General features: G+C 31.9%; 1 protein-coding gene and 1 long non-coding RNA gene across 2 annotated transcripts; both read right to left on the bottom strand.

The window, feature by feature from the left end:
• Positions 1-1265: 1265 nt before the first annotated feature.
• On the bottom strand, positions 1266-4538 carry LOC136043839 (G-protein coupled receptor Mth-like). Its single transcript, XM_065728776.1, has one exon. The coding sequence runs from the start codon at positions 4159-4161 to the stop codon at positions 2269-2271; it is 1893 nt and encodes a 630-aa protein (XP_065584848.1). The 5' UTR covers positions 4162-4538; the 3' UTR covers positions 1266-2268.
• Positions 4539-16663: 12125 nt separating this feature from the next.
• LOC136034356 (uncharacterized) lies at positions 16664-18050 on the bottom strand. Its single transcript, XR_010619164.1, has 2 exons — positions 17861-18050; positions 16664-17541 (listed from the first exon to the last, which is right to left on the bottom strand). It is a non-coding gene; the product is annotated as an uncharacterized LOC136034356 (long non-coding RNA).
• Between the last annotated feature and the right edge of the window lie 5381 nt (positions 18051-23431).

Here is a 23431-nt window from a genome sequence, read left to right as displayed (position 1 = left end):
GCATAACTCATAGGATTGCGGAAAGTTTTTTGTCGCAATAAAGAAGGTTGGTGGTGTGACTAACTAATCAATGCAATAATGGCAGCCGGTTCCAACTTTGAGGAGAGCTCAATCAGTCAAATAGGTACTAGGTATCGTTGATTTTGGGGTTTTGGCTTGCTTATGGGACACTCCCTGTTAGTTATATCCACAGGAAAGGTTTTAAACACGAGTGATTTTCTCCTTTTTGCCTTGGTGCCGGCCCTGCAGCCACGATACCACAGACTCGTTTTGTTTGCAACATGTGCGCGATTTGTTTCAGGTCCTAAAATACAAAATGAACGTAATATTGTTTGAATAGATAGCGCCAAAACACGTGAGTTATAAGATCTAAGATTGAGCAGGCGTAACTTCTTCATGGAGGCTTCTAAGGGCATGATCGTGGTAGTAGTCACAACTTAGCCAAATAGTGTAAATCAAAAATAATTGCGAGTTAGTGCACACACATCCTGCCATTAGACTATGATGAAATGTTTCCAGAACATAACATGGGTTTTCAGTGAGTTTTCTAGAAGGCAGAAACTTTAGTCAAGTGGAAACGATCAAGCGATGTCGTTATGTTAATTGTGGCTAGGATTTCCCTAGAAAGTTTCTTGAAGAAGAAAAAGAAGAATACTGAGTTTAAAAAAAGAGAATATATAAATACCTGTTTAAAATAACGACTGTGCAGTTTTCAGTATTGTACGTAAACAAAACTCTACCGGCCGAATAACCAGCTTTTCAATTTTGTTCCTAATATTCACCCAGATTAATTTATTTCGTTTCATTGATTGTAAATTCAATCCCCGGAACGAAATACAACTCCTGTCAGAACATGGCTTACGGGCCCCGTATTGAAAGGGGTCTGGTTGCTAGTCTTTTTTGCGTCATATATGTTTGTCCAGCAGAGCTTAGACTACTTGTTTCTAGCCTTTTTTTCTGGCTGGACCTTTCACTAAATTTGAAAAAAAGACCTGGAACCCTAAATATCAAAAAGATATATATAAATATGTACTTATATTTTATCTTCTTTGATACTTGTAGCATCCTGGAGCTTTTATTGATTTCTAGTTTATTTTGATTTAATATAAAAACAGTGCTGATATACAGTTTAGGACACAGTTTTTTATTACGCTGTTAACACCTTAAAAAAAAAAGACAAATATTGTCTATACAATATGACAGGTAAAAGAATATTTTCGAATTCTTGAATTACAAAAATAGTAAATTTTCTCAAATACATAGGCTCTGGAACTTAAATAATTTGTAATTCATTAATTATAAAGACGGTATAAAAAAAGTAAATAAAACTAATGTATAATCCCGGTTCGATTGCCTGTCTCTCTAGATTTTGTTCAGTAGCTTTTCTTTACGAGGGGGGGGGGTCCATTAGAGAGGTCGAAAAAACCCAAACATCTCCGCCTCTGGATTTTGATAAATGCCTTTTTTTTCTCTCCGTGTATTCCGGGTATTACTCAAGGAATAGTCCTAAATCACTGACTATTAAATAATAAAAAGTATTAAAATTGATTATTAATTGAGATTGTACTTGACTGCTTTTTTATAGTATTCTATGTACTCATTTGTCGATAAAACTTTTTGGGGTCTGAAATATTTTTGTTGAAAAATCTTCTTTTTTTTTTGCCCCGTTTCCCCCTCTAATCAGGCAAAACATAAGACAAAAAATATTCAGATTTTGTTTCATGTTTCCTTGCCACTGTAACAAGAAGACTCTGGTTTGGTATTATGTAACTACTTTGGTAAAGTTGAGCAAAAAAACAATTTTTTACAAACTTTAAAGCGGGGATTTCCCTCAATAATTATCCAGAGTACCACTCCCCTGAGAACATTTAAGCCTTGATTTTTTTTTTTTTTTTAGTCTGCTCCCTATCCCCAAATCCCATTAGGCAGAAAATACTCAGTTTTTTTCATATTTTCCCGGGTGTTTGAATAGGGAGACTCTGAATTGGTAAAACTAAGCTATTGAAACTTAATGAACTTTATTTATCCTGGAACTAATTTATGGCCAAACTAAATATCATTTAGGCGAAAAGGTACTACACCTTTTATTGTGCTTCTAGAACCCATCATAAATATTAGTCAATTTTGAATAAGTCTCAAAGCCCTGCGTCTTACCCAAATTAAGGATCCTTAGGCGTCATAAACATGCCCAAGGCTTTTGCAGGTCAAAAATTTACCCAAGAGTGTAAGCTTTTAGGTGAGAAAACTCATGAAGTTTGAGCTTCACTGTTATTTCGCTATATTTACACTGTATGACGTCGGATGGAATGTTCCATTTGATGTTGTCCAAGAAGAACTGACTGGTTGCGATTCCTTACTGTGGCCCCATGTCTTTCTCCACCAGCTTTTTGCTGTTTTAGCGTTGAAGGTGAATGCAAGAAGAATAAACACTCCTTGGGAAGCGCACAAGGCCACAAAAAAATACCACATAAATGGAATATCTGCCAGACCTGCTACTAATCCAGAGGTCCATGATAGGCCCATTAGTACAGCTAGTCTAAAAAACAAATATGCCTCCTTTCTTGATTGAGGGCGTCTGATGGAATTTGACCTAATAACATATAGAGACCAGAAAAATAAAACAAAATTTGCTGTTAAGATAATGGCAAGCGGTATTGCGAAATATACTACCAGCGCTGTCTTATTTTTTATCCAGCATATATCAGTTCCGTATTCAGGACACAACATAACTGAACAGTCACCAATATTGTCAATAAGCATAGCGATACATACAATAATAGCCGGGGAAGACCACGACCAAAGAGAATAATATATAAATCGATGGGATTTCTTGTGAGGACTGCGTAAGCGTGTCGTTGCGAGTCGCAGCGTCTTTAACAAATCAAAGGCTATGACTGATGACCAGAAGAAAGCGCTTAAGAAGAAGTAATGCATCAGTGCAGCAATAGATGAACATTGAACTGTGTCTTTGGGGATGATGGGCAAGAGGATGAACATACCGAAGGCTATTAGTAGAGAGAAGCTCAAAGAGAGCAAACACCATCCTGATAAGTTCCGAAAATCTGATGTTTTGAAACTGAACGCGATATGAATTAATAGACAAACTTCGGACAACAGTAGACAGAATATAGTGAAACCTTTCAAGAATTCACTTTCGTCATTGTCAGGTAAGCTTTTTGCACAAATCAGTATAGAAGCGTTCTCAATTTCGTACTGACCGACTTCGTAAAAACGGTTGTAGGTTTTTACAAATATTGTTCTATTTAAAAATTCTAAGTATTCTTCTTTTTCTAGCTTTAATTTCGGGCATGTTGTACTAACAGGTTTCTTTTCAGATTTTAGAATCATGGTATTGTTTTGGAAACTCAAAATTGAAATATTGCTTTGTTTATCTGGAGCTCTTGCAATACTTTTCCCCTGATTTGAAGCAACATTTGAAATACCTACGCATACTTCGTTTTGAAGGATAGTACCTTTGGGACAATAAAGAGTTCGGCATTTTTTTAAAAAAGGGTCGAAAACACTCTTATTCCCGCATTCTTCATCCTTGTCTTCTTTGAAATCAAATAACATCGCAAATGAATTGAAAGCATTTCTTTCGTTAATCTGTGGATATCCACCACACTCAAAATTCAAGTTTTCACTTGTAGAATTACTATACGTAAGATTATTACACAGAGCACAATGGACGTTCTTGTATTCTTGTTCTTCTAATATCACAGGTGCGTAGTACGCTTCACACAAACTACTGTCTTGGTTTTTGGCACTGCATTTCGAGATTATATAGTTGTCACAAGGCCGAACAAAACTGTCTATATTTTCCGGAATATATGTAACTTCACATTCGCAGTACTTTTTACCCTCTCCGTCTTGGATATTTAAATACCACTTGGATATCGATTCATTCCACTTTAAGAAATTTCTTAATAATTCTTTTTTCAGCTCCTTTTCCACGCCTTTACATTTTAATTTTGGCTTCCAAAAATAGAGTTTCATAACATCGATCTCGTTATTACACAACGCACAGTAAATATTCTTGTACGTTATATTAGTATATATTTGAGTAATTGGCGTATTTATAAATGGATCTCTGTAGTTTTCATTCTGACATAGATTTGTAACTTCTTTATCCCTCCAGTGCTCTGAACATTTATGGATCATATGATATGCTTGTGCTGAATTCTCATCGTCTGGAATATCGACGCACTGGAAGCGATTTGAATGCCTTTTAGTATATTGTGGGTTTAAGTACTTAGAGTCCCTGCAACAGTCACCGTAGAGTGCGCAACTCTTGTCACATTTACATGGAAGGTCTTCAATGTGTTCCTCCTGAAAAATAGTATGGGTTAAGTTAACTGCCGGTTAGAAGGTGTCTGCGTTAGAAATTGTCTGTGGTTAGATGACAAGCAAACATTTTTTTCTTTTTTTAGTTTTTCCTTTTTTTAATTTTTTTTTTTTTTTTTAGTTTTTTACCTAATTTAGGTTTTTAATTTTTCTTTTTTTCTTTTTTTTTCTTTTTTAGTTTTTTTCTTTTTGTAGTTTTTTTTCTTTTTTAATGTTTTTCTTTTTTAGTTTTTTTTTTTCTTTTTTTCTTTTTAGTTTTTACCTATTTTATTTTTTTTTATTTTTTCTTTTCTTAGTTTTTTTTTATTTTTTACCCTTTAGTCTTTTCTTTTTTCGTTTTTTTCGTCTTTTTCTTTTTCTTTAGTCTTTTTCGTCTTTTTCCTAGTTGGTGGGGGCGCTTCGCGCCCCCCCAAGCCCCCCCGCGCGCGTAAGTCGTTACGCGCCATATTAGTTACGCGCCATTGTAGTTGTGTCCCTATGTCCCACCTGTGAATATATATATATATATATATATATATATATATATATATATATGTTTTTAACTACGTAAAACTTGCGAATATACAACATTCTTTGCTGTCCCATTGTCTGTGCATATAAATAGATTGTCAGGTTTACCGACTCTTGAACATGCAACATATAATGGTCCATGGGAAAACAATCCGTATTCAGATCTATACCTCACGATTCTAATGATTGCCCTTGAGCTTTGTTGATTGTGATTGCTAATCGACCATTCCCTGAGTCGCCATCGTCATTTGTCGCCCCGGCGTCCCCTTTGTAGTTATGTCCCTGTGTCCCGGTCGTCATTTATATTCCCTGTGTCCCGGTCGTCATTTGTGTCCCGGTGTCCCAGTCTGTGATTTCTCTTTGAGTGTCCCGGGCGTCATTTATATTCCTTGTGTCCCGGTGTCCCGGTCGTCATTTATATCCCCCTGTGCAGTTTTTTTTATTTTTATTTATATTTTTTAGTTTTCTTTTTCTCCTTTATTTTTCAGTTTTTTTCCTTATTTTAGTTTTTTTTTTTTTTAGTTCTTTTAGTTTTTACCTTTTTTAGTTTTTTTTAGTTTTTTAGATGAAATTTTTTTTAGTTTTTTTCCTTTTTTTCTTTTTAGTTTTTTATTGGTTTTTACCTTTTTTTTTAGCTTTTTCAGTTTTTTTTTAGTTTTTTCTTTTACTTTTTTTTTAGTTTTTATCTTTTTTATTTTTTTTTATTTTTAGTCTTAATTTTATTAGTTTTCTTTTTCTCTTCTATTTTTCAGTTTTTTCCTTTTTTTTAAGTTTTTTTTTTAGTTTTTAGTTTTTTTAGTTTTTTAGTTTTTTTAGTTTTTTAGCTTTTTTATTTTTTTTATTAGTTTTTAGTTTTTTTTTGTAGTTTTTGCCTTTTTTTAGTTTTTTCATTTTTTTTTTAGTTTTTAGTTTTTTACCTTTTTTTAGCCTAACCAGGATTTGAACCTGGGACCTTCATTCTCCGTTCTGACACCCTCTCTCATCGAGTGACTACTCCAGCATGTTCATTTTGGTGTTTTAAATGGTATATTATTAACCAAATTAATGTGTTTTACAATATACTAAGCATCGTCAAAGCAAAAATGACGACAACTAATTTCATGACGTCAGCCGACCCAGAAACATGACGTCACCTGCGCCACCCCAACACCTAGTTGGTGGGGGCGCTTCTATATATATATATATACATATATATATATATATGGTTTTAACTACGTAAAACTTGCGAATATACAACATTCTTTGCAGTCGTGTTTCTTTTTCTCTTCTATTTTTCAGTTTTTTTCCTTTTTTTAAGTTTTTTTTTTAGTTTTTAGTTTTTTAGTTTTTTTAGTTTTTTTAGTTTTTTAGCTTTTTTATTTTTTTTATTAGTTTTTAGTTTTTTTTGTAGTTTTTGCCTTTTTTTAGTTTTTTCAGTTTTTTTTAGTTTTTTACCTTTTTTAGCCTAACCAAGATTTGAACCTGGGACCTTCATTCTCCGTTCTGACACCCTCTCTCATCGAGTGACTACTCCAGCATGTTCATTTTGGTGTTTTAAATGGTATATTATTAACCAAATAAATGTGTTTTACAATATACTAAGCATCGTCAAAGCAAAAATGACGACAACTAATTTCATGACGTCAGCCGAAACATGACGTCACCTGATCCACGATCCACAGATCCACAGACAACTTATTTTTATATAGATAGATTTTATTAGTTTTCTTTTTCTCTTCTATTTTTCAGTTTTTTCCTTTTTTTAAGTTTTTTTTTAGTTTTTAGTTTTTTAGTTTTTTTAGTTTTTTAGCTTTTTTATTTTTGTATTAGTTTTTAGTTTTTTTTGTAGTTTTTGCCTTTTTTTAGTTTTTTCAGTTTTTTTTTAGTTTTTAGTTTTTTACCTTTTTTAGCCTAACCAGGATTTGAACCTGGGACCTTCATTCTCCGTTCTGACACCCTCTCTCATCGAGTGACTACTCCAGCATGTTCATTTTGGTGTTTTAAATGGTATATTATTAACCAAATTAATGTGTTTTACAATATACTAAGCATCGTCAAAGCAAAAATGACGACAACTAATTTCATGACGTCAGCAGACACAGAAACATGACGTCACCTGATCCACAGATCCACAGACAGACAACTTATTTATATATATATATATATATATATATATATATATATATATATATATATATATATATATATATATATATATATATATATATATATATATATATATATATATATATATATATATATATATATATATATATATATGTGTGTGTGTGTTTTTAACTACTTAAAACTTGCGAATATACAAAACATTCTTTGCTGTCCCATTGTCTGTACATATAGATAGATTGTCAGGTTTACCGACTCTTGAACATGCAACATATAATTGTCCATGGGAAAAACAATCCGTATTCAGATCTATACGTCATTATTCTAATGATTGCCCTTGAGCTTTGTTGATGGTGATTGCTAATCAAACATTCCCTGTGTCCCCATCGTCATTTATATATCCCCCTGTGCCCCCGGCGTCCCCGTTGTAGTTGTGTCCCTGTGTCCCAGTCGTCATTTATAGTCGACAAACATGACGTCAGTCGACACACAAACATGACGTCAGTCGACACACACGTCCCAGTCGTCATTTGTGTCCCGGTGTCCCAGTCTGTAATTTCTCTTTGAGTGTCCCGGTCGTCATTTATATTCCCTGTGTCCCGGTCTGTATATACATTCGTTTTTGAATTGGTATATGATGAAATAATTTTTTTTTCCTTTTTTTCTTTTTAGTTTTTTTTTGGTTTTTACCTATTTTTTAGCTTTTTAGTTTTTTTCTTTTTTCTTTTTATTTTTTTTGTAGTTTTTACCTTTTTTAGTTTTTTATTTTTATTTTTTTTAGTTTTCTTTTTCTCCTTTATTTTTCAGTTTTTTTTCTTTTTTTAGTTTTTTTTCTTTTTCAGTTTTTAGTTTTTTATTAGTTTTTAGTTTTTTTTCTTTTTAGTTTTTTTGCTGTTTTTACCATTTTTTTTATTTTTTTATTTTTTTTTTAGTGTAGTTTTTTTACCTTTTTTTAGTTTTTTTTAGTTTTTTAGCTTTTTTCTTTTTTTTCTTTTTTTCTTCTTTTGTATTAATGCTAAGGCCAAGGTTCGAAGCTGGAACCTCTCGGACCTAGAACCTGGAACATAACGCTTTACCAACTCAGCTACTTCGGCTTGAATACATTTACCTTTTTTATTTTTTTTATTTTTTTTAGTTTTATTTTTTTCCTTTATTTATCAGTTTTTTCCTTTTTTTAGTTTTTTTTTCTTTTTCAATTTTTAGTTTTTTTAGTTTTTGTATTAGTTTTTAGTTTTTTCTTTTTAGTTTTTTTGTAGTTTTTACCTTTTTTTAGTGTCCCCTTCGTCATTTATATATCCCCCTGTGCCCCCCGGCGTCCCCTTTGTTGTTGTTTCCCTGTGTCTCAGTCGTCATTTGTGTCCCGGTGTCCCAGTCTGTAATTTCTCTTTGAGTGTCGCGGTCGTCATTTATATTCCCTGTGTCCCGGTGTCCCGGTCGTCATTTGTGTTCCGGTGTCCCGGTCTGCAATTTCTCTTTGAGTGTCCTGGTCGTCATTTATATTCCCTGTGTCCCGGTCGTCAAATGTGTCCCGGTGCTTTGTTGATGGTGATTGCTAATCGAACATTCCTTGTGTCCCGGTCGCTTTCCCTTTGAGTGTCCCGGTCGTCATTTGTGTCCCGATGTCCCGGTCTGTAATTTCGTAAGTCGACAAACATGACGTCAGTCGACACACAAACATGACGTCACTCGACCGGGACACAAGGAATGTTAGATTAGCAATCAGTTTTTTTCCTTTTTTAGTTTTTTTTCTTTTTCAGTTTTTAGTTTTTTTAGTTTTTCATTAGTTTTTAGTTTTTTTTCTTTTTAGATTTTTTATAGTTTTTACTTTTTTTAGTTTTTTTTCTTTTTTAGTTTTTAGTTTTTTACCTTTTTTTAGTTTTTTTTTTAGTTTTTTAGTTTTTTTAGTATTTTCTTTTTAGTTTTTTAGTTTTTTTTAGTATTTTTTTTTTAGTTTTTTTTGTAGTTTTTACCTTTTTTAGTTTTTTTTCTTTTTTTGTATTAATGCTAAAGCCAAGGTTCGAACCTGGAACCTCTCGGACCTAGAACCTGGAACATAACGCTTTACCAACTCAGCTACTTCGGCTTGAATACATTCGTTTTTGAATTGGTATATGATGAAATAATTCAGACGTCATATGCGGACAGACAGACAGACACACAAACAAACAACTTATTTTTATATATATGAACATGCAACATATAATTGTCCATGGGAAAAACAATCCGTATTCAAATCTATACCTCATTACTCTAATGATTGCCCTTGAGCTTTGTTGATGGTGATTGCTAATCGAACATTCCCTGTGTCCCGTTCGTTATTTATGTATCCCCCCTGTGCCCCCGGCGTCCCCGTTATACTTGTGTCCCTGTGTCCCGGTCGTTGTTTGTGTCCCGGTGTCCCAGCAGCTTCCTCGGCTGTTGCCATTGTAGGTTCTTCAGTCATTTTACAACTAAAAATTTCTCTTTGAACGATATTCTTAAATACCTATAATGCCGTCATATACTAAGCCTCGTCATAACAAACATGACGACTACTAACTTCATGACGACATACAGCTCAATCCTTATAATGATGTTAGTCGACAGACACACAAACAAATAACTTATATTTATATATATAGACTAGCTGTTGGTGGGTAAACCCCAACACCTAGTTGGTGGGGGCCCTTCGCCCCCCAAGTCCCCCCGCGCGCGTAAGTCGGTACGTGCCATATTAGTTACGCGCCATTGCAGTTGTGTCCCTGTGTCCCACCTGTGAATATAGATAGATATATATATATGTTTTTAACTACGTAAAACTTGCGAATATACAACATACCTCGATGTCCGTAATTTATCTTTGAGTGTCCCTGTCGTTATTTGTGTCCCGGTGTTCCAGTCTGTAATTTCTCTTTGAGTGTCCCGGTCGTCATTTATATGTCCCGGTCGTCATTTGTGTCCCGGTGTCCCGGTCTGTAATTTCGTCAGTCGACAAACATGACGTCAGTCGACAAACAACTTCATGACGACATACAGCTCAATCCTTATTATGACGTCAGTCGATAAACATGAGGTCAGTCGACACACAAACATGTGTGTCCCAAGTTAGGTCATCGTATTTGAAGACTCAAGTGTTGTTTTTTTGTTTTCTAAGTTGAAAGAAACATTGAAACTGCAATAGCCCCGCTCGCCCTTTTTTCCCAAACCCATTCGATAAAAAATTTTAGATAGCCATTTTTTGTTTAAATTAGATAATAAAAACTCCGATGTTGCCCATAGTAAAGGTCATACGGCTCCAATGTTTTATTACTTGTTTTTTTCCCATGGGCACTTCATATGGAAGAAGTGTTCATATAAACTTCGGAGGGGGCTCATTCGATTGGAAATCGGAAGTTCTAGTGCCATTTATAAGAGACAGAACTGATCGCAGGGCAAATAGCCCCCCCCCCCCCATTCTTTCCCTAAATGCATCCAATAAAAATTCTGAGGTAGTCATTTTGTTAAAAATAGTTCAAAGATCCGATAACAAAATCTCTGGTGTCAACACAACCCTCCAGGTCCCGGGGGTAGGGGTTGTGACTTATACCTTGGGGATATATATGGTTTTTATGGAAAGGATGCTCGTATAAACTTCAGAGAGGACTGATTTATTGGAAATTGGACGTTCTAGTTCACGTTTTAAGAGTCAAAAGAGATCGGAGGGCAACTAACCCCTCCCCCACACCTTTTTTTCCCCAAACCCATCCGATAAAAATTTTTAGATAGCCATTTCGTTAAAAATGGTTAAACATTAGATAAAAAAAACTCCGGGGTAGATACAAACCCCTAAACTCGGGAAAAACTATTTTAAGTTATGCCTCGGGGGCATGCCAGGTGTTGATGCAACGGCTGGTTGTATAAACTTCCAGATATATATATATAAAAATAAGTTGTGTGTCTGTCTGTCAGGTGACGTCATGTTTCTGTGTCGACTGACGTCATGAAGTTAGTTGTCGTCACGGTGACGTCATTAAAGATATTTAAGACATATATGTTCACGTAGAAATCTATTAATGTTTAAGTTTAAAATGACTGATGAACTTGCAATGGCAAAAGCCGATGAAGATGCTCAAAGAGTCTATGCTAAAAAACTTGCTGCTGATAGAGAAAGTCAGAAAAGAAAGCGTGCCGAGGAATCAAAAGAACAGCAAGGAAACAGGCTTGAGGCTAAAGATCGCAAAACCGCGCAGTTAGATGAAGATCCACTTGGACAGCGAGTGTCAAAACACATCAAAACTGAAAATGATAGCGATGATGATTGGGTTTGGGATTTTGACTTGGATAAGGTCATCAATGCCTACCAGATTTTAGTTAAAAAAACAAAGGTTCGGCGATATGTATTTCATAGTGAAGCCAGTCAGTCGACGGCCAACCTACCATCTTCAAAGATATCACGATAGGAAGACTCTACACCGTTCACCCCAATCAACATGAATGCTTCTTTCTACGCCTGCTTTTGGTGAATGTACCCGGTCCGACATCCTTTGAGTATTTGAGAACTGTAAACGGTACTATACATGACACTTACCGTAGTGCATGCCAAGCTCTGAATTTATTGGAGAATGACCAACACTGGGATAACTGCATCAATGACGCGTGCGAAACGTCAACCCCAAGTCAAATTCGTGCATTGTTTGGCATCATTTTAACAACTTGCTCTCCATCAGCTCCTACAGAGTTATGGGAAAAATATAAGTCAAAAATGTTCGAAGATATACTCCATCGAAAACAGTTACAGACGTCAGATATGACTTTTGATTTTACATCAGAAATTTATAACTACACTTTAGTTATTATAGAAGATTTGTGCGTATGTATGGCAAACAAACCTCTTCAGGATTTGGGAATGCCTTCACCTAACCGTATCGCTGCTGTTTCAACATGTGTAGAATTGGATCGTGAACAAAGTTACAGTACGAGTGATCTATTGTCGTATGTACAAAATAACATTTCCAAGTTAACGTCGGAACAAAAAGACATTTATGATACGATAATGCATTGTGTCGATAACAACGTTGGAGAAATTTTCTTTTTGGATGCGCCAGGAGGTACTGGTAAAACGTTTGTGATAAAACTGATTCTGGCATCAATTCGATCAAAAAATGATATAGCGTTGGCAATTGCGTCGTCCGGAATAGCCGCAACATTGCTGCCTGGTGGAAGAACTGCTCATTCCGCTTTGAAATTGCCTCTGAATTTGCATTCTACAGAAACTCCCACGTACAATATTTCCAAATCATCTGGGATGGGTAAAGTATTGCAGCAATGCAAACTTATTATTTGGGATGAGTGCACAATGGCACACAAAAAATCGCTCGAGGCTCTGGATCAATGCTTGAAAGATTTGAGAGGGAAGTCGAAACCCTTTGGCAGTACATTAATATTGCTTGCGGGAGATTTCAGGCAAACATTACCTATAATACCTAGATCAACTCCTGCAGACGAAATGAATGCTTGCCTGAAAAATTCTAATTTATGGGCACACGTAAAAATATTAAAATTAACTACAAATATGCGTGTCCGATTGCAAAACGATGACTCTGGTCAAACATTTTCAGATCAATTGCTGGCAATTGGAAACGGAAAGCTCCCAGTAGACTCAATTTCAGGACGTATACAACTACCTGCTGATTTCTGTAATTTAGTGACGTCCAAAAATGAATTGATTGAAAAAGTATTTCCGAATATTCTAAAAAATTATAAAAATAATAAATGGCTAAGTGAAAGAGCGATTCTCGCACCCAAAAATATAGACGTCCACGAAATCAACAATATTGTTTCGACCAAGATTCGAGACCAGGCAGTCCTTTACAAGTCAGTCGACACAGTTTTGGAACCAAATGAAGCGGTTAATTATCCATCTGAATTTTTAAATTCCATAGATCTTTCAGGGTTTCCATCACACGTGCTACAACTAAAAATAGGCGTACCAATAATACTTTTAAGAAATATTAACCCACCAAAGCTTTGCAATGGCACGCGACTTGCCGTAAAAAAAACAATGGAAAACCTAATAGAGGCCACAATCTTGACAGGGACTTTTGAGGGTGAGGCTGTTCTTATTCCTCGCATTCCCATGATTCCAACGGATCTGCCTTTTCAATTTAAAAGATTGCAATTCCCAATTTGATTAGCATTTGCAATCACCATTAACAAAGCTCAAGGTCAATCATTAGAAAAATGTGGTATAGATCTTAATACTGATTGTTTTTCCCATGGACAATTGTACGTTGCATGTTCGAGGGTCGGTAAACCTGACAATCTATTTATATGCAGCGACAATTGGACAGCGAAGAATGTTGTATATTCGCAAGTTTTACGCAGTTAATTTGTATTGTATCTATCTATCTATCTATCTATATAAAAACGAGTTGTGTGTATGCATGTTTGTTTGTTTGTAAAAAGAGCGTTTGCATATGACGTCATTATTAGTACATACGGCTTTGTATATGCACAGACAATGGGAAAGCCAAGAATGTTGTATATTCGCAATTTTTACGTAGTTTAACTCCTGCAGACGAAATGAATGCTTGCCTGAAAAATTCTAATTTATGGGCACACGTAAAAATATTAAAATTAACTACAAATATGCGTGTCCGATTGCAAAACAATGACTCTGGTCAAACATTTTCAGATCAATTGCTGGCAATTGGAAACGGAAAGCTCCCAGTAGTGGGAAAGCCAAGAATGTTGTATATTCGCAATTTTTACGTAGTTTGAAACACATATATAAATCTATCTATATTCACAGGTGGGACACAGGGACACAACTACAATGGCGCGTAACTAATATGGCGCGTAACGACTTACGCGTGCGGGGGAGGCTTGGGGGGCGCGAAGCGCCCCACCAACTAGGTTTGAGCGCCACCCCAACAGCTAGTATATATATATCTTCTATATATATAAAAATAAGTTGTCTGTCTGTCTGTGGATGGATCAGGTGACGTCACCTGAAAAAACTGGATCAGGTGACGTCAAAACTGAAAAAACTAAATAAAGGCAAAAACTACAAAAAAAACTAAAAACTAATAAAAAAAAATAAAAAAGCTAAAAAACTAAAAAAAGGCAAAAACTACAAAAAAAACTAAAAACTAATAAAAAAGCTAAAAAACTAAAAAAACTAAAAAAAGGCAAAAACTACAAAAAAAACTAAAAACTAATAAAAAAAAATAAAAAAGCTAAAAAACTAAAAAAACTAAAAAAACTAAAAAAAAGTAAAACACTAAAAAAACTAAACACTAAAAAAAAAATAAAAAAAAGGAAAAAAAAAAAACTGAAAAAATAAGCTAAAATAAAGGTAAAAACCAATAAAAAACTGAAAAAAAAACTGAAAAAACTAAAATCAGGCAAAAACTACAAAAAAAACTAAAAACTAATAAAAAAAGTAAAAAAGCTAAAAAACTAAAAAAACTAAAAAAACTAAAAAAAGGTGAAAAACTAAAAAAAATAAAAAATAAAAAAAAACTAAAAAAAGGAAAAAAACTGAAAAATAAGCTAAAATAAAGGTAAAAACCAATAAAAAACTAAAAAGAAAAAAAGGAAAAAACTAAAAAAAATTTTCATCTAAAAAACTAAAAAAAACTAAAAAAGGTAAAAACTAAAAGAACTAAAAAAGAAAAAAATAAATGACGACACTCAAAGAGAAAGCGACCAGGACAAAAGGAATGTTCGATTAGCAATCAACAAAGCAACGGGACACAGGGAGTATAAATGACGACCAGGACATAAGTAAAAAAAAAAAACTATCTATATATATAAAAATAAGTTGTCTGTGGATCTGTGGATCGTGGATCAGGTGACGTCACCTGAAAAAACTGGATCAGGTGACGTCAAAACTGAAAAAAACTAAAAAAAGGCAAAAACTACAAAAAAAACTAAAAACTAATAAAAAAAATAAAAAAGCTAAAAAACTAAAAAAACTAAAAAAAGGCAAAAAACTACAAAAAAAAACTAAAAACTAATAAAAAAGCTAAAAAACTAAAAAAAACTAAAAAAAAGGCAAAAACTACAAAAAAAAAACTAAAAAACTAATAAAAAAAATAAAAAAGCTAAAAAACTAAAAAAACTAAAAAAACTAAAAAAAGGTAAAAAACTAAAAAAACTAAAAACTAAAAAAAACTAAAAAAAAGGAAAAAAACTGAAAAATAAGCTAAAATAAAAGTAAAAACCAATAAAAAACTAAAAAAACTGAAAAAACTAAAAAAAGGCAAAAACTACAAAAAAACTAAAAACTAATAAAAAAAGTAAAAAAGCTAAAAAACTAAAAAAAACTAAAAAAACTAAAAAAAGGTAAAAAACTAAAAAAAATAAAAAATAAATAAAAACTAAAAAAAAAGGAAAAAACTAAAAAAAAGGAAAAAAACTGAAAAATAAGCTAACATAAAGGTAAAAACCAATAAAAAACTAAAAAGAAAAAAAGGAAAAAACTAAAAAAAATTTTCATCTAAAAAACTAAAAAAAACTAAAAAAGGTAAAAACTAAAAGAACTAAAAAAGAAAAAAAGAAATGACGACACTCAAAGAGAAAGCGACCAGGACAAAAGGAATGTTCGATTAGCAATCAACAAAGCACCGGGACACAGGGAGTATAAATGACGACCAGGACATAAGTAAAAAAAAAAATTAACAAAACTAAAAAGAAGGTAAAAACTACAAAAAAACTAAAAAGAAAAAAAAACTAAAAACTAATAAAAAAACTAAAAAATCTAAAAATCTAAATAAACTAAAAAAGAAAAAAAAGGAAAAAAAAAAGGAGAAAAACAAAACTAAAAAACGAATGTATATACAGACCGGTACACCGGGATACAAATGACGACCGGGACACAGGGAATATAAATGACGACCGGGACACAGGGACACAACTACAACGGGGACACCGGGGGAAACAGGGGGATATAAATGACGACCGGGACAAAAAAACTAAAAAGAAAAAAAACTAAAAACTAATAAAAAAAACTAAAAAATCTAAAAATCTAAATGAGCTAAAAAAGAAAAAAAAGGAAAAAAATAAAGGAGAAAAACAAAACTAAAAACGAATGTATATACAGACCGGGACACCGGGATACAAATGACGACCGGGACACAGGGAATATAAATGACGACCGGGACACAGGGACACAACTACAACGGGGACACCGGGGGAAACAGGGGGATGTAAATGACGACCGGGACAGGGAATGGTCGATTAGCAATCACCATCAACAAAGCTCAAGGGCAATCATTAGAATCATGAGGTATAGATCTGAATACAGATTGTTTTCCCATGGACCATTATATATATATACTAGCTGTTGGGGTGGCGCTTCGCGCCCCCCCCCAAGCCCCCCCGCGCGCGTAAGTCGTTACGCGCCATAATAGTTACGCGCCATTGTAGTTGTGTCCCTATGTCCCACCTGTGAATATAGATAGATATATATATATATATATATATATATATATATATATATATATATATATATATATATATATATATATGGTTTTAACTACGTAAAACTTGCGAATATACAACATTCTTTGCTGTCCCATTGTCTTTGCATATAAATAGATTGTCAGGTTTACCGACTCTTGAACATGCAACATATAATGGTCCATGGGAAAACAATCTGTATTCAGATCTATACCTCATGATTCTAATGATTGCCCTTGAGCTTTGTTGATGGTGATTGCTAATCGACCATTCCCTGTCCCGGTGTCCCGGTCGTCATTTACATCCCCCTGTTTCCCCCGGTGTCCCCGTTGTAGTTGTGTCCCTGTGTCCCGGTCGTCATTTATATTCCCTGTGTCCCGGTCGTCATTTGTATCCCGTTGTCCCGGTCTGTATATACATTCGTTTTTTAGTTTTGTTTTTCTCCTTTATTTTTTTCCTTTTTTTTCTTTTTTAGCTTATTTAGATTTTAGATTTTTTAGTTTTTTTATTAGTTTTTATTTTTTTTTCTTTTTAGTTTTTTTGTCCCGGTTGTCATTTATATCCCCCTGTTTCCCCCGGTGTCCCCGTTGTAGTTGTGTCCCTGTGTCCCGGTCGTCATTTATATTCCCTGTGTCCCGGTCGTCATTTGTATCCCGGTGTACCGGTCTGTATATACATTCGTTTTTTAGTTTTGTTTTTCTCCTTTATTTTTTTCCTTTTTTTTTCTTTTTTAGTTTATTTAGATTTTTAGATTTTTTAGTTTTTTTATTAGTTTTTAGTTTTTTTTTTCTTTTTAGTTTTTTTGTAGTTTTTACCTTCTTTTTAGTTTTGTTAATTTTTTTTTTACTTATGTCCTGGTCGTCATTTATACTCCCTGTGTCCCGGTGCTTTGTTGATTGCTAATCGAACATTCCTTTTGTCCTGGTCGCTTTCTCTTTGAGTGTCGTCATTTATTTTAGCTTATTTTTTCAGTTTTTTTCCTTTTTTTTTAGTTTTTTTTTATTTTTTATTGTTTTTAGTTTTTTACCTTTTTTTAGTTTTTTTTAGTTTTTTTAGTTTTTTAGCTTTTTTACTTTTTTTATTAGTTTTTAGTTTTTTTTTGTAGTTTTTGCCTTTTTTTAGTTTTTTCAGTTTTTTTTTTAGTTTTTTATTGGTTTTTACCTTTATTTTAGCTTATTTTTCAGTTTTTTTTTCCTTTTTTTTTTAGTTTTTTTTTAGTTTTTAGTTTTTTTAGTTTTTTACCTTTTTTTAGTTTTTTTAGTTTTTTAGTTTTTTAGCTTTTTTATTTTTTTTATTAGTTTTTAGTTTTTTTTGTAGTTTTTGCCTTTTTTTAGTTTTTTTAGTTTTTTAGCTTTTTTATTAGTTTTTAGTTTTTTATTTTTTTTATTAGTTTTTAGTTTTTTTTGTAGTTTTTGCCTTTTTTTAGTTTTTTTAGTTTTTTAGCTTTTTTATTAGTTTTTAGTTTTTTATTGGTTTTTACCTTTATAGTTTTTTTAGTTTTTTAGCTTTTTTATTTTTTTTATTAGTTTTTAGTTTTTTTTTGTAGTTTTTGCCTTTTTTTAGTTTTTTCAGTTTTGACGTCACCTAATCCAGTTTTTTCAGGTGACGTCACCTGACACATCCATCCACACATCCACAGACAGACAGACAACTTATTTTTATATATATAGATATATATATAGATAGATATATATATATATATATATATATATATATATATATATATATATATATATATATATATATATATATATATATATATATATATATATATATATATATATATATATATATATATATCTATATTCACAGGTGGGACATAGGGACACAACTACAATGGCGCGTAACTATTATGGCGCGTAACGACTTACGCGCGCGGGGGGGCGCGAAGCGCCCCCACCAACTAGGTGTTGGGGTGGCGCGAAGCGCCACCCCAACAGCTAGTCTTCTATATATATAAAAATAAGTTGTCTGTCTGTCTGTGGATGGATCAGGTGACGTCACCTGAAAAAACTGGATCAGGTGACGTCAAAACTGAAAAAACTAAAAAAAGGCAAAAAACTACAAAAAAAACTAAAAACTAATAAAAAAAAATAAAAAAGCTAAAAAACTAAAAAAACTAAAAAAAGGCAAAAACTACAAAAAAAAACTAAAAACTAATAAAAAAGCTAAAAAACTAAAAAAACTAAAAAAAGGCAAAAAACTACAAAAAAAACTAAAAACTAATAAAAAAAATAAAAAAGCTAAAAAACTAAAAAAAACTAAAAAAACTAAAAAAAGGTAAAAAACTAAAAAAACTAAAAACTAAAAAAAAACTAAAAAAAAAAGGAAAAAAACTGAAAAATAAGCTAAAATAAAGGTAAAAACCAATAAAAAAACTAAAAAAAAAAAACTGAAAAAACTAAAAAAAGGCAAAAAACTACAAAAAAAAAACTAAAAACTAATAAAAAAAGTAAAAAAGCTAAAAAACTAAAAAAACTAAAAAAATTAAAAAAAGGTAAAAAACTAAAAAAAATAAAAAAAAACTAAAAAAAAGAAAAAACTGAAAAACAAGCTAAAATAAAGGTAAAAACCAATAAAAAACTAAAAAGAAAAAAAGGAAAACACTAAAAAAAATTTTCATCTAAAAACCTAAAAAAAACTAAAAAAGGTAAAAACTAAAAGAACTAAAAAAGAAAAAAATAAATGACGAAACTCAAAGAGAAAGCGACCAGGACAAAAGGAATGTTCGATTAGCAATCAACAAAGCGAAAAAAAGGCAAAAACTACAAAAAAAAACTAAAAACTAATAAAAAAAATAAAAAAGCTAAAAAACTAAAAAAAACTAAAAAACTAAAAAAAGGTAAAAAACTAAAAAAATTAAAAACTAAAAAAAGGAAAAAAACTGAAAAATAAGCGAAAATAAAGGTAAAAAACCAATAAAAAACTAAAAAAAAAACTGAAAAAACTAAAAAAAGGCAAAAAACTACAAAAAAACACTAAAAACTAATAAAAAAAAGTAAAAAAGCTAAAAAACTAAAAAAAAAACTAAAACAACTAAAAAAAGGTAAAAAACTAAAAAAAATAAAAATAAAAAAAAATAAAAAAAAAGGAAAAAACTGAAAAATAAGCTAAAATAAAGGTAAAAACCAATAAAAAACTAAAAAGAAAAAAAGGAAAAAACTAAAAAAAATTTTCATCTAAAAAACTAAAAAAACTAAAAAAGGTAAAAACTAAAAGAACTAAAAAATAAAAAAATAAATGACGACACTCAAAGAGAAAGCGACCAGGACAAAAGGAATGTTCGATTAGCAATCAACAAAGCACCGGGACACAGGGAGTATAAATGACGACCAGGACATAAGTAAAAAAAAAAACTAACAAAACTAAAAAGAAGGTAAAAACTACAAAAAAAACTAAAAAGAAAAAAAACTAAAAACTAATAAAAAACTAAAAAATATAAAAATGTAAATAAACTAAAAAAGAAAAAAAAAGGAAAAAAATAAAGGAGAAAAACAAAACTTAAAAAAAGGCAAAAACTACAAAAGAAACTAAAAAACTAATAAAAAAAGTAAAAAAGCTAAAAAACTAAAAAAACTAAAAAAACTAAAAAAAGGTAAAAAACTAAAAAAAATAAAAAATAAAAAAAAACTAAAAATAAGGAAAAAAACTGAAAAATAAGCTAAAATAAAGGTAAAAACCAATAAAAAACTAAAAAGAAAAAAAGGAAAAAACTAAAAAAAAATTTTCATCTAAAAAACTAAAAAAAAACTAAAAAAGGTAAAAACTAAAAGAACTAAAAAAGAAAAAAATAAATGACGACACTCAAAGAGAAAGCGACCAGGACAAAAGGAATGTTCGATTAGCAATCAACAAAGCACCGGGACACAGGGAGTATAAATGACGACCAGGACATAAGTAAAAAAAAACTAACAAAACTAAAAAGAAGGTAAAAACTACAAAAAAACTAAAAAGAAAAAAAACTAAAAACTAATAAAAAAACTAAAAAATCTAAATAAACTAAAAAAGAAAAAAAAGGAAAAAATAAAGGAGAAAAACAAAACTAAAAAACGAATGTATATACAGACCGGGACACCGGGATACAAATGACGACCGGGACACAGGGAATATAAATGACGACAGGGACACAACTACAACGGGGACACCGGGGGAAACAGGGGGATATAAATGACAACCGGGACAGGGAATGGTCGATTAGCAATCACCATCAACAAAGCTCAAGGGCAATCATTAGAATCATGAGGTATAGATCTGAATACAGATTGTTTTCCCATGGACCATTATATGTTGCATGTTCAAGAGTCAGTAAACCTGACAATCTATTTAAATGCAAAGACAATGGGACAGCAAAGAATGTTGTATATTCGCAAGTTTTACGTAGTTAAAACCATATATATATATATATATATATATATATATATATATATATATATATATAAACTAAAAAAAAGGTAAAAAACTAAAAAAAATAAAAAAAAACTAAAAAAAAGGAAAAACTGAAAAATAAGCTAAAATAAAGGTAAAAACAAATAAAAAACTAAAAAGAAAAAAAAGGAAAAAACTAAAAAAAATTTTCATCTAAAAAACTAAAAAAAACTAAAAAAGGTAAAAACTAAAAGAACTAAAAAAGAAAAAAATAAATGACGACACTCAAAGAGAAAGTGACCAGGACAAAAGGAATGTTCGATTAGCAATCAACAAAGCACCGGGACACAGGGAGTATAAATGACGACCAGGACATAAGTAAAAAAAAACTAACAAAACTAAAAAGAAGGTAAAAACTACAAAAAAACTAAAAAGAAAAAAAACTAAAAACTAATAAAAAAAAAACTAAAAAATCTAAATAAACTAAAAAAGAAAAAAAAGGAAAAAAATAAAGGAGAAAAACAAAACTAAAAAACGAATGTATATACAGACCGGGACACCGGGATACAAATGACGACCGGGACACAGGGAATATAAATGACGATCGGGACACAGGGACACAACTACAATGGGGACACCGGGGGAAACAGGGGGATATAAATGACGACCGGGACAGGGAATGGTCGATTAGCAATCACCATCAACAAAGCTCAAGGGCAATCATTAGAATCATGAGGTATAGATCTGAATACAGATTGTTTTCCCATGGACCCATTATATGTTGCATGTTCAAGAGTCGGTAAACCTGACAATCTATTTAAATGCAAAGACAATGGGACAGCAAAGAATGTTGTATATTCGCAAGTTTTACGTAGTTAAAACCATATATATATATATATATATAAAAACTAAAAAAAGGTAAAAAACTAAAAAAAATAAAAAAATAAAAAAAAGGAAAAAACTGAAAAATAAGCTAAAATAAAGGTAAAAACCAATAAAAAACTAAAAAGAAAAAAAGGAAAAAACTAAAAAAAATTTTCATCTAAAAAACTAAAAAAAACTAAAAAAGGTAAAAACTAAAAGAACTAAAAAAGAAAAAAATAAATGACGACACTCAAAGAGAAAGCGACCAGGACAAAAGGAATGTTCGATTAGCAATCAACAAAGCACCGGGACACAGGGAGTATAAATGACGACCAGGACATAAGTAAAAAAAAACTAACAAAACTAAAAAGAAGGTAAAAACTACAAAAAAACTAAAAAGAAAAAAAAACTAAAAACTAATAAAAAAAATAAAAAATCTAAATAAACTAAAAAAGAAAAAAAAAAGGAAAAAATAAAGGAGAAAAACAAAACTAAAAAACGAATGTATATACAGACCGGGACACCGGGATACAAATGACGACCGGGACACAGGGAATATAAATGACGACCGGGACACAACTACAACGGGGACACCGGGGGAAACACGGGGATATAAATGACGACCGGGACACCGGGACAGGGAATGGTCGATTAGCAATCACCATCAACAAAGCTCAAGGGCAATCATTAGAATCATGAGGTATAGATCTGAATACAGATTGTTTTCCCATGGACCATTATATGTTGCATGTTCAAGAGTCGGTAAACCTGACAATCTATTTAAATGCAAAGACAATGGGACAGCAAAGAATGTTTTATATTCGCAAGTTTTACGTAGTTAAAACCATATATATATATATATATATATATATATATATATATATATATATATATATATATATATATATATATATATATATCTATATTCACAGGTGGGACATAGGGACACAACTACAATGGCGCGTAACGACTTACGCGCGCGGGGGGTCTTGGGCGGGGCGCGAAGCGCCCCCACCAACTAGGTGTTGGGGTGGCGCGAAGCGCCACCCCAACAGCTAGTATATATATATATATATATATATATATATATATATATATATATATATATATATATATATATATATATATATATATATATATATATATATATCTTTTTCTTTCGTTTATTGCTCCGTCTGCCCCTTTTTGGTGTGACGGGTTTCCCAATAAATGATAATAATAATAACATTACATATATTTTAGCAACTACCAGCCATTAGGCCCTGGGACTCGGCACAGGACGTCCAATTTCTAATATCAATTTCTACTAAGCTTCAAACTTTTGGTTTTCATTTTTAATGTTTTTGAATTGTTGTAACCCCCTTGTTAAAACATATACACATATTTTTTGCAATTACCACCCATCAGACCCTTGGACTCGGCAAGCGACGTTCAATTTCCAACATCGATTTCTACTAAACTTCGAACTTTTGGTTTTCTTTTATAAGGTTTTCGAATTGTTTTACCCCCTTCTGAAAATATATGCAAATCTTTTAATCGACAGTGAACAGATATAAAAATTTTAACTGGATATTTCGAACACTACAGTGTTCATCATCAGCAGTAAAACTAAAAGACATCAATAAATTCAAGAATAATTCCATAATATATAGATACTCTCCGATAACTTTTGACTCTTAAAAGCATAACTGGAACTTCCAATTTCCAATCGAATGGGGTACTTCTGAAGTATATACAATCACCCCTTACATAAAAACCTTATATGCCCCGGGCCATAACTCAAAACACTTGCCACTGGCTTTGGAAGCTCTATCGACCCTAG

This window comes from Artemia franciscana, chromosome 2, assembly GCF_032884065.1.
Source record: "Artemia franciscana chromosome 2, ASM3288406v1, whole genome shotgun sequence".
NCBI lineage: Eukaryota > Metazoa > Arthropoda > Branchiopoda > Anostraca > Artemiidae > Artemia > Artemia franciscana.
Note: the sequence above shows the minus strand (reverse complement) of the source record. Positions and strands in the feature narration are given on the sequence as shown.

Excerpts from the sequence above, each read along its gene's own strand:
- LOC136043839 (XM_065728776.1), bottom strand. The coding sequence starts at position 4,161 with ATGATCCATAAATGTTCAGAGCACTGGAGGGATAAAGAAGTTACAAAT.